The 13,365-nt window shown below is 41.8% G+C and overlaps 2 protein-coding genes across 7 annotated transcripts in view; one reads left to right on the top strand and one right to left on the bottom strand.

Annotated features, from left to right (window-relative positions):
• ABHD17B (abhydrolase domain containing 17B, depalmitoylase) overlaps positions 1-3,449 on the bottom strand; it is a 45,466-nt gene extending 42,017 nt beyond the window's left edge. The window contains exons 1-2 of one of the 4 annotated variants that reach the window (XM_070590117.1): positions 2,805-3,449; positions 1,739-1,816 (exon numbers count right to left, since the gene is read on the bottom strand). The gene's annotated coding sequence lies outside the window, so the exon portion shown is untranslated. The remainder of the gene's footprint in view (positions 1-1,738; positions 1,817-2,804) is intronic. The other 3 variants (XM_070590118.1, XM_070590116.1, XM_070590119.1) reach the window with 3 other exon arrangements.
• A 203-nt stretch (positions 3,450-3,652) lies between these two features.
• Positions 3,653-13,365, top strand: part of C22H9orf85 (chromosome 22 C9orf85 homolog) — a 225,226-nt gene continuing 215,513 nt past the window's right edge. For all 3 annotated transcript variants that reach the window (XM_070590120.1, XM_070590121.1, XM_008513571.2), the window contains exon 1: positions 3,653-3,979. In XM_070590120.1, the coding sequence (XP_070446221.1) occupies positions 3,878-3,979 (102 nt within the window). In that variant the 5' untranslated portion in view covers positions 3,653-3,877. The remainder of the gene's footprint in view (positions 3,980-13,365) is intronic.

The following is a 13,365-nucleotide window of genomic DNA, read 5'->3' as shown; positions in this document are numbered from 1 at the left end:
AACAAACTGGAGCTACCTGAATAAACAGGGATAAATCTTGTCAAACTGAGTGAAGAAAAGCTACAGATTCAAACATCATTATCTAAATAGTCTCAAAGCATTCAAAGAAAATTTATATAATATTCATGGATATAAAGGTATGTAATAAAGTACAAACACACGGATGGATAGGAAGGATACATATCAATTTCAGGTTAGTGTTCGGGAGTGGGGAAAAGAGGGAGTAGAATTTAAGAGGGGTATAAAGTAAAGAGGAAGCTTCATTTTGTTTTGTAGTTTTATTTCTTCAACTGAGTAATAGATGCATGGATATTCATTATATTGTATGTTGCCAATACTTATATTGCTATAGTATTTCTCACTTCACCTGAATTGGCAAAAACTGTTGGGCCTAGACAGGTGTTGGAAAACACTGCTCCAAAGGTTCAAGTCCAAAGGTTCAAATTTGCTTCTTACAAATTGTGTAGCTTCAGGCAATTTGAATAATTAAACTTCTCTGGGATTTATTTCATCTGTGAAAATGCCATAAAACATCACTTTTCCTCTCAAACTCACAAGGCTGGGTTTGAGAGGTATATAGGGCAATGTACGTGAGAAATTTTTAACAAGGTGGGAAAGGTAGGAGTAATTTTTGAGAACTAAGAGCAAAACCCTGGATATATTGGAAGTAAAAGCTACCAGTAAGTAAACCAACCAAGGCAACTTATCACTCTTAATTTTCTTGTCATCGCTGAACGTAAAGATACAACACCAATCTCAACATGGAAAAAATTTTGAGTTTCTCAATTCCTAAATGATGGCATATAGACGGGCATTCTCCCTACCATGTTTCTTTAAGCTAAGTGATCACCAAGGAGTTGAAATTTATAATACCAAAACAAAGTAAGAGAATTGCATTAAAAAGTATTCTATTTAACTAAAACAATCAATGTCACATAACCAGAGTAACTGTTGGTTCTCACTGCCCTGTCTATAAAAAGAGCACGTGGCATGTTTTATTAGCCCTATATTACAGATGGAGAAACTGACTCAGATGTGGGGTAGCTTGCCTGGAGTTTTAGACCAATTCAGTGACAGAAGTTGGAACAGACACTAATTGCCTAGTTCTGTGTTTATTAAGCTACCAAAAACATTACTTTGCCATGATGCTTTATGGTAATCTTGTTTTGTCACAGAAAACACAAAATTCTTTATCATATGTCATTTTGTACACATTTCAAAATGGGCAAAGATACTCAAGGAAACAAGCCACTTATCAACTACACTACTGCACAGCAAGGGACAAAATTAAAACTGCCTAGCCTGCTAAATATCTAATCCCATCCTTGCCAATTAACCTTATTAATATTAGAGTAGGAGAAAAGAGAGGTCAAAATGTGGGTGAGGGTGCTCTTCATTTCCTCCTGGACCTCAAATAATATAGCAACTATCGCACAACAGGGATTATGTTTCTTTCCTAAATTGAAACATGGCTATCTCCACTGTTCTTCGTTAAGTAAGCCATCACCCCTACTCCCAATACAAAAATTTACCAACAAGCAAAGAGGTGGGCAGTCCCAAATTAGAACACTGGCAGTTATGATAATTATCAAAATACTGGATATCATATATCAGATATGTCACCCAAATGAGTTTATGCTATGAACATATGAAGAAACAAACTCTTTATGGAGAAAAGTTCATTTTATTCTAAGTCTTCCTGTTAACATAAATAGACGAACGTTATTACAACATGTACCTGACTTTTTATTCAGACTCATTAGGCAGTTTCAAATGCTGACACGAAATCTCCAAAATTCTTTATACTAACTGGAGCCTTAAAAAAAAAAAAATCAATGAATCAGGTTGCGGATCAAGTATTATATATGAGAGAAAATATTAAACAGGGATACCTTTTCATAAACTAAGCCAAAATTTAAAGGTCACCCTCTCTGTATTCCGTTATTCATCCTTTTGCTTACCAAATTCACCTCACTGATTTACATCAAAGCATTGTTTAAAAAATACTGGCACTGGCAGCAATCTCACCATGGATCAAAGCTCTGAACATTTTCTTTAAACAAGAAGCCGGGGTTAAACTCCTGCTTTACAAAAGCCCTCCACGACAGTACAATCTAACTTGACACAACTTGGGTTTCAGGGTTAAAAAAAAAAATCCAAACAAAACCTCTAATTTGCCAATTCAAAAACAAGTCCTGATGAGCCTACTCTAGAGTTCGAGAACAGGTAAGATTAAAGTTCAACCATCTCAGAAGCAGCCCGAGGACCCGAGGGGAATACACAGATCACCGGGCAGGTTCGTTCTCAGATCGAGGCTGGCACACACGAGGACATTCCGGAGAGAGCCTGCAGCCATCGTGAACCTCACAGCGAGCCAGGCAGGGGAAGGGGACCCTGACCCCATCTCTCCGGCCACGGAGAGAGAAGCGCCAGGAGATCCTTCTCTGCAAGGAAGACCCAAGACCTTTCCCAGTCTGTCTGTCTGTCCGTCCGTCCGTCCGTCCGTCCGTTCCTCCCCCGCCCCCTGACTCCCGCAGCCTTTCCGACTGCAGGGACCCTACCACCTCTCCCCTGCCTGGAGCCACCGGAGAATCCTCCCCCAAGCACTGACCCGCCCGGGAGCGGCTTGCCCGCGTTTCCCCGGCGCCGAGAGGGATCCCGGTCGCCAACAACAAAGCCGCCTCCCGCTCCCCTCCCCCGCGCGGCCCGGCTCGTCGCTCCCTCCCGCGCTGCGGCTCGGGCCCAGCGCCCCCTCCCCGCGCCCGGCCGCAGCCGCAGCGCCCCGGCCCCCGCGGCCCGCGCACCTGCACCTGAGCGGCCCCGGCTGGGGCGGCAGGCAGAGAGGGCCGGGCGAGAGCCTCGGCCGCCGCGCCGTCCTCCGCACGCCGCGATCCGCGCCGCCGCCGCCCTCTCCCGAGCTGCGAGCGGGCCCGGCCGAGGAGCGGGGCCGAGGGCTGCAGCCCCCAGCGCCGGCACGAACAAGCACCGCGGCGCCCGAGGGGGCCGGCTCGCGCTCCCGAGTCTCGCCTGGCGCCGGCGCTGCTCTTCCACACGGGCTCGCGTTCTGCTGACTAACGGCCCCGGCGCGAGGCGCTCGAGCGGCCACCGCCGCCGCCGCCGTCGGCTGCTCTCGGGCCTCACGTCCTGCGAGGCCGTGGTCGCCGCCGCCGCCACCTCCCTTTCTGGCACCGCAGACACCACCGAGAGCCAGCCAGGTCTTTCTTCTCTTTAATCCTCCCTGCGCTGCTCCTCCTCAGCCTGCCCGCCGCGCGGCTCGCTCTCGAGGCGGGAGGGAGGGGAAGGGAATCGAGGGGGCGAACAGAGCCCTCCAAGCCAGGAGTTGGTCACTGACTGGAGGAAGGTGCCAAACCTGACCCGGGCTCCAGCCTGCGAGCGGGCCGGGGGCGGGTCGCAGCCCCGCTTAGCCCAACCTCCACCAATCACAAGCCGCGCAGAGGAGTCGGGCGCCGGGAGAGGCTGAGCTGAGTCGGCAGGAGGCGGGGATTGCGGAAAAGAAGAGCCAATAGAAGCAAAAGCTCCCCGCCCCTCCGCCTTGATGGACTGCCACGTTCGGACCAATGGGGGAATTCTCGCTTCGGAGAAAGCGGGATTTACACGCCGGGTTTGAGAGGGAGGCTGTGCGGAGGGGGAGGGGTCGAGGCTGGGCCGCGTGGAAGAACCTTGATGGAACTGAAAGGCAGGACGGTGTCCTTTGACCTCCGCGCGGAGTCACGTGGGCTGAGGGGGCGGGGACGGAAAGCTAGATGAGTTCCTTCCGGGTCAGTGACAGAAGCGTCAACTTCGTGGGGTAGTTGCTGGCGTTTTGGTCTCCCCTGCATCTTCCTTTGTCCAGCGCGAACTGATTGTGGTTCCGGCGATGAGCTCCCAGAAAGGGAACGTGACTCGTTCCAGGCCTCAGAGGCACCAGAATACGTTTAGCTTCAAAAATGACAAGTTTGATAAGAGTGTTCAGACCAAGGTAGGAACCTGCCTGTTGCACTAAATCTGACTCCAGGAAGGAATAGTTCAGTGGAGGGGAAAGAGGAAGTGAGAGGAGTTGGCGAGGGAGAGCGTGGACCGCAGCCCAGAGTTAGTTTTGGCCGCAGTGCAACCTTTTCTAAAATGGTATTCCCACGCCCTTTCTTTGACCTGAATGTGTTGTCTCCTCGTAAATATTTTTAGCCGCTACCGCTTAACTCATTGCGCAAAGAGTGAACGGGACCCTCATCAAACCGGAAATGCAAATAGGGAAACTGAGTCGTTGAACTCCCATCTGGGTCACATACTGGCAGTAGGAAAACGAGGTTTATGGAACGAATGTCACTTTGAAATTTTGCCCTAAGTTTATGCAGCCCCTATTCCTTTTTGGAAAACCCCAAGCCCATAGCTTTGTAGGGAGAGTGTGAAGGATTAAGCGTTCTTAGCCACAACATAGTGGAGAGTACCTGTTTCTTTTATAAGATGTTCTGAGGATCAAATTATTTGTTTAAAGTAAAAATGCTTGTTTTTCTGTTTATAAGTCGTTTACCTCTTTAGCAGGATTTCTGTAAACTGGAAGAAAATTAAGACTGTCGAGATAGCAAGAGGTCTTGGGTTGTGTGCAACTACGAATTTGCTTCAGGCATCTCTCCCTCCCTCCATAGCTGTATGTAGAGGAGATAATTGAAGACAAGGGCGTTTTGGGGGCCACCAGCACATCAGATAAACATGATAATTCACATAAATTGGAGTTCAAATTTACTAGGTGTGTGGCTTGAGTTATTTAATATTTAATTTCTCTGAGCCTTACTTTGGTCTCAAGTGAGAAACCTACCAGGATTGTTGTGTTGTGAGGCTAAACTAAATGATGTATATAAATGGTCTGGATCATAATGTGTCCAAAAAGTGATTAATTTCTCAACATTGATTAAGAAAGCAAAGTAAACTGTTTGTGGTAACCAGTGGTCTGCTTTTCCTCTTTCGGTCTTCACTAACTCTACAGATGTGTAATGAGCACCTTCCGTGTGCAAGGCCCTATGCTCATGTGTATACAGGGTTAAAAAGAGTTGATTCTGCTTTCAAGGAATTTATAGTTTTCTGGGTCCTTGGACAACAAGCAAGCACAAAGAGATATAATTACAAATTATGATAAAGTCTGAGGAAGGGAAAGATGGTTCAGTAAAGAAGAATAAGGAGGGATGTTTTCATTTGGGTACTCAGAAGACCTCTCTTTCCCTTACTCAGATTCAGAAAGAAAACCTGGGGCAACATTTGGGAATGCTTTCTCAAGTTTATGCCTCTTATCAATAGGTAAACCAGAATAAAAAGCTGTGCTAGTCTAAATAGATGTCTGTCTTGTCCTGTATTCTTACTCTTAGTTTTTGCACAAGCATTTGATTCTGATTGCTTTTCATTGGATGATAAAAAGCAGCTTTAATAAGTATTTAGCTACAGTGTAGCTTACTGCACTTCTTGCACTTGTAAGTACCAGAATTCTTGAACTTGTACTTGTTATACTAACACTTCTTCCTAGACGTCTCATACTTGTACTTTTCATTGTGCATATTCTTGGTGTTATCTAACAACCGTGTCATTATGGTCTTAAAACTTTTCTTGGATCTCTAGTTCAGTCACTAAGTTTCATTTTGTTTATCATTTTATCATTAATTCCTTTGCCTTTTTTAAATGGTGAAGAAGTCTCATTTGTCCATTGGTAGAACCACCAGGTACTTTGTTTTTGGAGGTTTAGACAAAAACAGCAAGAAATATTTTATTGAGAAGAGATCTTTAGGTTGATTGTTCATCTGTCTAATGGAGAACCAATAATTGGCTATGTTCATAGCAGATTCCTGAACCAGCTATGTGCAGCTGTCTAAAGCCAAGATTTTGTCAGAAGCATCTGACCCTGTCTTCATTCCTATGCTTTACACCAGAAAACTGTTTGATTCAGTGACATCTAACAAAGAGGAGTGGTAGGAAGTGCATGGTTCTCTGTAACTCTCCTTAAAGAATGGTGGTAACAGTTAACTGCTTGTACCTCATTATTTTGTGGGAATCTTACATGATAGCTCCCCTATTCCTCCTCTGCCAAGCAATGTGTCAGGACTTCACTGAAATTAGAAGTTGAATAATGACATGTTTCATTGGGAAATTTATCTAGAGAAAGCATCCATTCCCAAAAGGACACACGTGATAGCTGTCTTCATATACTTGAATATATTCTGGAAGGGGAGGGAAGCTTGTTTGGTGGCATTCCAAATGGCCAAACTTGGACCAATGGGTCAAAGTAACAGAGTTAGGTTTCAGCTCTCTATAAGGGAGTTGTTTAATAGTGAAGAACATGCACTAGAATCTTGTAAGCTCCCCTTCCCTGGCGTTATTGAAGAGGCCTCTATGGCCATAGGCCTGCAGTGCCCTCCCATGATTTGCACAGCTGGGTGGAGGTGGGAATAGGTTTCAAGCTCTTCTAATCATTTGGTGCTAAAGTGTTGATTGTGTCAAGACAGCCTTGTGTCTCTTACTGGAAAGGCAGTGATGTGTAGTGAAGAGAACACTGGACTAAGAAAAAAGAGCCACATTTTAGCCGCAGTTCTGTCGTTTATTTTGCTTTGTGATGTTAGGCAATTTACCTATAGCTTTTAATCTACAACACAGGGTTAATGCTATCTCTTGTCTTACTTTCCCTCAAGATTGCTATGAGGATCATTAAAAAAATATTTTTAAGAAATAGTGATACAAATATGAACTGCATAAAGCATATGATAATTTCTATGGTCTTGCAGTTGCTCAAAACCTAAAAAAATTACATGGAAAAGAAACGCATACTGTTGAAGAATATTGAAACAATAAAGAAATGTATGAAGTATAAAAGTGAAAGTACCCAGTCCTGTTCCTCTTCAGGTGTAATCACTCTTAACAATTTAATGGTATGTTTTTAGACATCTATGCACAATATAATACATATGTAATAAACTACATTTTTTTCTTTCTCATTCAGTAAGATGGGTATGTGAGAACATAGAGATTAAGCTCATTCTTTTTAATGGCTGTATAATATCTATAATATAAATGTGGAGTAACTTATTTACTTTCCTCTTAATAAATATTTGAGTTGTTTTCAGTTTTTCACTATGACAGAGCTGCATTGAAATTCTTGTATTTACATATTTGTTCCACATCTGTATCTGGTACCAAACGCTGTGCTAGATGCCTGGGTATAGTGTTGAGCATAATACACAGCCATGCTTCAATTGAAGCTTACAGTTTGGTGGGCAAGGTGACAGGCGTTAATCACATAATCTTTCAAGTATGTTAATACAAACGACAGTAAGAACTATGAAGGGAAGTTCTAAGGGAACTCTGAGAGTACCTAACAGGAAGTCTTGATTAAGTTTGGAGGGTTAAAGAAGGCTTCCCTGAGACCTGAAGGATGGCATTTGAGAAAACGAAATGGGAAGAGCGTATATCATCTTCTTAAGAGTGCTATTTATTTTATATGTGCAGTCAGCATTGTTTTTGCTGAAATTTCCCAAAGTGTTAGAGCTCCAGGATCACATGATCTTCTCGATAGGGCAGGAGTCAATTTCATGGTCAAATTACTTTGGAAATACTAAATACTAGATCTCACTTTCAGGAGGTCATAGTGTACGTTAGCATAAAGCACCGAGATGTTTTGCGGTGTAAAAAAGTTATTTAACCAAGACTTGCTCGACTATGGAAACTTTTGGTTTATATAATAACTGTTGAACTTGAACTAATTTAGGGGGAGGGGGAAACATAGTGATTTTCGGAAACTCTGGTCTTTACCATGGAATGGCAAAGGAAAATGAAAATCTGAGGCTGTTCTCTCTAAATAGTTTTGAAATATAGTTTTGTTAATAGTAGCTAATACTTGTGTACTTAAGTGTGTTAGCCACTATGCATACTTGATACACATTATCTAACTTGATCTTCAAAATAACCCTAAGATAGATGCTGTAATTATACCATTCTGTATGTTGGAAAATTAGGACTTAGAGGTGAATGATGTACCCACAGTGACATAACTAGCATGTAACTATTTTAGATGAAGTCTGTGCTAGAAGACCTTAAAGGACAAGTGAATCAAAAGCCGTTTTTTGTGTATGTGTGTTGTTGTTGTTGTTTAATACTGTATTTTTGTGTGTAATAGAAGCAGTGTGACACCAGATTAGGTCAGCACAGAGATGAGCTTTATTGCCATTGCCCGTAGACACTACCTGTTTGAAATGTTTCAGGAAAAGAGTCTCTCCTCACAAGATGTGACCCGCTGGAGTGTCGCATATCACAGATGTGGACCAGTTGGGATGGGTCCCATCTAATCAGCCAGGGTTCTGTGGGGCTCCTCTCGCTCACTTATGTGACAGCAGATGCTGATATAGTCAGGTCCCTCAGCACTGGTTAGGCAGGAAGCTGTCTTAAGTTTAAGGTGGTATAATTACGTTTATATAGCAGAGCAGGATTCTGTGTTTACAAGCACCTTTATTTGCAATAGCCAAAAACTGGGAGAAAATCCCCCCCAAAACCCAAATATCCATCAACACAGGAATAGATAAGCAGATTGTGTCAGTCATACAATGGGACACAAATCTGCTATTTAAAAAACCTGAATTACTGATACATGCAAACGATGTGGATGAATCTCAGAAACATTGCGTGGAGGGAAAGAAACCAGGTGCTTCTTCCAACTGTAGAGATCAAAGCAGTGGTTCCCTTGGGTGATGGCTGGGTTGACTAGAAGCGGCTCATAAAAACTTTCTGGAGTGATGCAAACGTGATCACAAGAGAATACATTTATTGAAACTCATTGAATTGTGCATTTAAGATCTGTGCATGACATCAATGTAAATTTTACCTCAATTAAAAATGGATATTACAGGAAAACAACTGATTAATTGCCCAGATGTCTTGAAGTTCTGTTTTTGTTTGTTTTCTTTTTGTTTGTGAAAGTTTTAGAAACACTGCATCTATCAATCCTTTTAAAACAGAAAACTATTAAGTTGTACAGAAAGAAAGCAAACAAGTTGACATTTTAGCATATTGAATATCTTAGCTAATCACAAGTCAAAATAATTCTAATAATTGTCTTTTAATATTCTTCCTTTTCGTAAGCCTTCACATACAAACTTCTGTCATGACACTTGAGTTGATTTGTTTCTCTGTGAGGAGAATACAGATGATCATTACAAACTGGATTTTGTGCATAAAATTACTGAGCCTAGATCTTATTTTTCCTAGTTTCACTCCAGGATAGAGTGATAATAATCTAGTTGTCCATGATGCCTTATACTGTAAGAGGAATGAAGTCTTGTTTTAGAAAAGGATGCCCTACTATTGGTAAGGCTCATTTTGTCCAGATAGCTTGGAATCAAATGATACGGGATCTTGGTCCTATCTCCCCCAGCCCAGAGTTATTACACTTTAGAGAACAGTCTCCGATTGGTTCAGATAATCCCTGATGTGAGTAATTCCGTGTGAGAGATGAAGGGCCATTCATGGGATAAATGTTATTTCTCAGTCGATGGGCGTCAACAATTAAGGGTTAAATAAGTGGGTAGCCATTGAACAAATCTGCAGTTGAGCAGATATAGAATGCTCTGTAGTTTCTAGGTGGCCATCTCTGGCACTCTAGCGATCACTTGGGACACCCTTTGACCTTTTTTCAATTTGGGAAATGTTCTTTGATATAGTTTACCAATGCTATCTATTAAATGAATTTATGTTAAATATATTCTCCCCTGCACTTGACTTGTTATTTAGTTCAGCATGCTTTTTCAGTTGCCAAGGTGACAGTCTGTGGTGTGCTGGGCATTATGATATATATAAGAATGTTATACCTAATAAAAGTCATAGTGCTAGTGAAGCTCTTTACTCTTCCTTTGTGGTATTTTCAACATTTTGAAGTATTGTCTTCCCTATTATTAGTTACCTTTTATTTTCTTTCCTTCCTTTCACACAAAAATAATTTCAGCTGTGCTTAGGGATATTCCATATACCTACATTCCCAAGGACCTTCCACTTGAAGCCTTTAATACAGTGCTTCTGCATGTTTCTTAATGTTGAGGCCTACTGCAATATAATTTTTTCCTACATCAATCATATATTTTATGTACAATGATGTGATGACCACTGAAATTAATTTTATGTACAATGACCACTGAAATTAATTTTACGTACAATGACCACTGAAATTAATTTGTCCTGATTTGATCTGCTGTGTTAGGGAATAGTACTAAACTCACTGTTGGATTATGAAATTTTGTAATTATATTGTCAACACTTGTTTCTCCATAAAGTGAAATACTGCACTGTTAGAAAAAATATTCTCAGAATTCTTCATCCAGGTAAATTAGTTCACCTGAGAGAGAGGAAAGTCATAATTTATATTAACTCTCCCCCAAATGGGTCATTTTCTGCTTAGAGAGACCCTGTAGTGGAGAGGGGTGCGGTTGGACAGGGAACCTGGGGGCTGGGAGTTACAGGCTGCTTCAGCACTTGTTGTTTGAAGCTGGAGGAGTCTTTCCACACCTGCACAAGTGTTATTGTGAGGTCACAGCAGGTGTACAGAGAATCCTGCGTGTCCTCAGAACAACCATGCTGCCGCTCACTTCATCCTTAATTGTCGTTGCTCTCTTTCTCACCATTGACTTTTGTGAAAGGAAGAAATAAAATGAGAAGGAGATAAAGGAATAGCTAACATGCCTAAGATTCCTTTCTGAGATTTTCCTTATCACTCCAGGCCAAATAGCACTTAAATGTATTGAACAAATTAAATAAACATTCTTTTCTGAACTCATGGGATGTGTGCAAGGGCCCTGTACGTGAAGGTTATTATCATTAGGAATCTTTTTTGCTAACTGTAAGCAGAAAGGGAATTTAGTGGAAAGATACTGCACTGCTCTCATGAAGCTTACAAAAGGTGTTCATTTGTTTTGATTATTTCTTTTAGTATCCAAGATTCCCAGGTTAGCCATTATTCCTGGGAAATTTTATCCTCATTTGGCTTTGTGCATATCCTAACCTGATGCAATCTTCCAACCTTTCAATGCCCCCTCCCCTAACTCTTCCACTTGCCTCCTGGAATTGCTAGTTTATTATCATCAAATAGAGGCAGCGTGTTGAAAATAAAATTTCTTTGACTTTCTTGCCCTACCTGACTATTCCTGGGAACTCTGTTTCCCTGTAGTCCTTAAGTAATGATGTTTTTTTCTCCCCACATCTTCAGCCCCCTATTTAGAACCCTTTCTCCTATTTGCTGCTTCAGTCCTTTTCTTCCTCGATCAAAACCCCCAGCCCTTCTGAAACACATGCCCTCAGACTGTTAGCCCCTCCAGATCTGTCCTTGCCTCCTAGTTGTACCGCCTCATTAGTCCGTGGCTTACTGCCTCTCCAGAGTTCCTGTCATCATACTTAGTTAGTGATTGCTGCATCCACACGGATAGTCCAACATCTGATCTCAGCTTTTAGACCCCCCATCTCAGAAATCTACTCCTGTGGTCAAACCTGAAACTTTCTCGTTGCTGGTAACTGCTCCACTTATAAACTTTTAAGAAAAACCTGATCTGATTTCCTTATTCCTCAGATAATTTTTTTAACTCCATTGGGTGCTCCTGTACATTAACCATTCCAATTTTCACTGTATGTAATTCATGTCCTTTGTTCCCTTGTTATCTATCTTGGAGTCTGTGTTCCATCAGTGTAACTGCCTGTTTACATATCACTCAGCTGCCTTATCCTACTTTCCCTCTGTGGTACTTGCCTAACAGAATCCTAACCCTGCTTACTTTCAGCTTTCTATTATTCCACCATCACATCTACCAAACCACCTGCATCTGTACCCATGTACTCTGCCTTCCTGTTATAGTGGATGAAGTGCCTGTCCCTCCCTAAGACTAGTCACTCCACGTGTACCCTGGAGCTCATTCCCTTTTGCCTGCTTAAGGACTTAAAGGCTGAAGGCTTCAGTTGTCCATGGACTCTTTCATCATCCATCTTTCCATCTCTGATGAGTTATTTCAATTTCTCAAAAAGCCCCCCTTAGACAGAACGCATGTTCTTTTCTAGCTCCACCCTATTTCTTTCTTCCTCTTTATAGAAAAGCTTATGGTTCTCCACTTCTTTATATCCCAGACAGCTTCTATCCCTATCCAAATAGTTTTTGTACCTACCATTCTACTAAAACCACTCTTGTCGAGGTTGTTGATCTCTGTCGCCAAATCCTTAGTTAATATTGTTCAGTGCTCATCTTACTCAGTCGCTCAGCAGCATTTACCCTTCAAACACTCTCCTAAAGTTTCTTCCTTCAGCTTAGGCCATAGCTTTAAATGCCATCTTTATGCTGATACTTTCCGCATCTGGAACTCTAGGCCAACCTTTCTCCTGAGCTGCAGAGTTGTTATATATTTAACTACCTACTTGACCTCTAGTCTTGAATATCGAAAAGGCATCTCAAGCTTAACATGGCAAACAAAGAACTCTTAATTTTTCTCTCCCAAACCTTTTCCTTCTCCAGTGTTACCCAACGCCATAAACAACTCCACTGTTTACCCAGTTCTTCAAACCAAAAATATAAGAATCACCCTTGACTCTTGGACTTTTCTCACATTCTCTGTTTCAGTTTATCAGCAGAACTATGAACTGTTAAATTAGTTTAATTTTCATAACCTTCTCATTACTTTCTGACATATTGTTTGTTTACTTGTTTGCATTATTTATAGCCCACCACAGAATATGCTTTCCATGAAGGCAAAGATTTTCTTTATATCCTCAATATCTAGACCGTGGGTTGGTACATAGGACATATTTAATAAGTAGTTGGTGATTGAATGAAGTAAATAAATATTATAACAGTGTGTTAAATGTTATGACAAGGGTAATACAGGAGCATACCATAATAATTCAGAAATAAAGGATGAAATAGGGAATAATTGGAATAGTATTATCCTCAAGGAGATGGTACAGCTTGAGGTTGAAGGATCAAGGAAAAGTTGAATGGAATGAGATAGAAGAATGGAATCAGGCAGAAAGGAAGAATGAGTGCTGATGAGTTTGTAGGTGTGTGTTAGGAAGTTGAAGGAGAGTAATCTGAAAACAAAAAATGAAATGAAAAGGATCTAGTAAAATTGTTGTTACACTGGGGAATCTTTTTGAAAACAAGACATCTCTTTTATTCATTTTTGAGAGAAGAGTTCTTGACACATTGAAGGTTCCTCAGTAATGTTTGAGTGAATAAATAAAAGTCCTCGTACAACAGAGAGGGGCTGGCCCCATGGCGGAGTGGTTAAGTTGTGCATGCTCCACTTCAGCGGCCTGAGTTTGTGGGTTCGGATCCCAGGAGCAAACCTACACCACTTGTCAGCCATGCTATGG

Source organism: Equus przewalskii, chromosome 22 (assembly GCF_037783145.1).
Source record: "Equus przewalskii isolate Varuska chromosome 22, EquPr2, whole genome shotgun sequence".
NCBI lineage: Eukaryota > Metazoa > Chordata > Mammalia > Perissodactyla > Equidae > Equus > Equus przewalskii.
The sequence above is the reverse complement of the archived record's forward strand: the minus strand, read 5'-3'. Positions and strand labels throughout refer to the sequence as shown.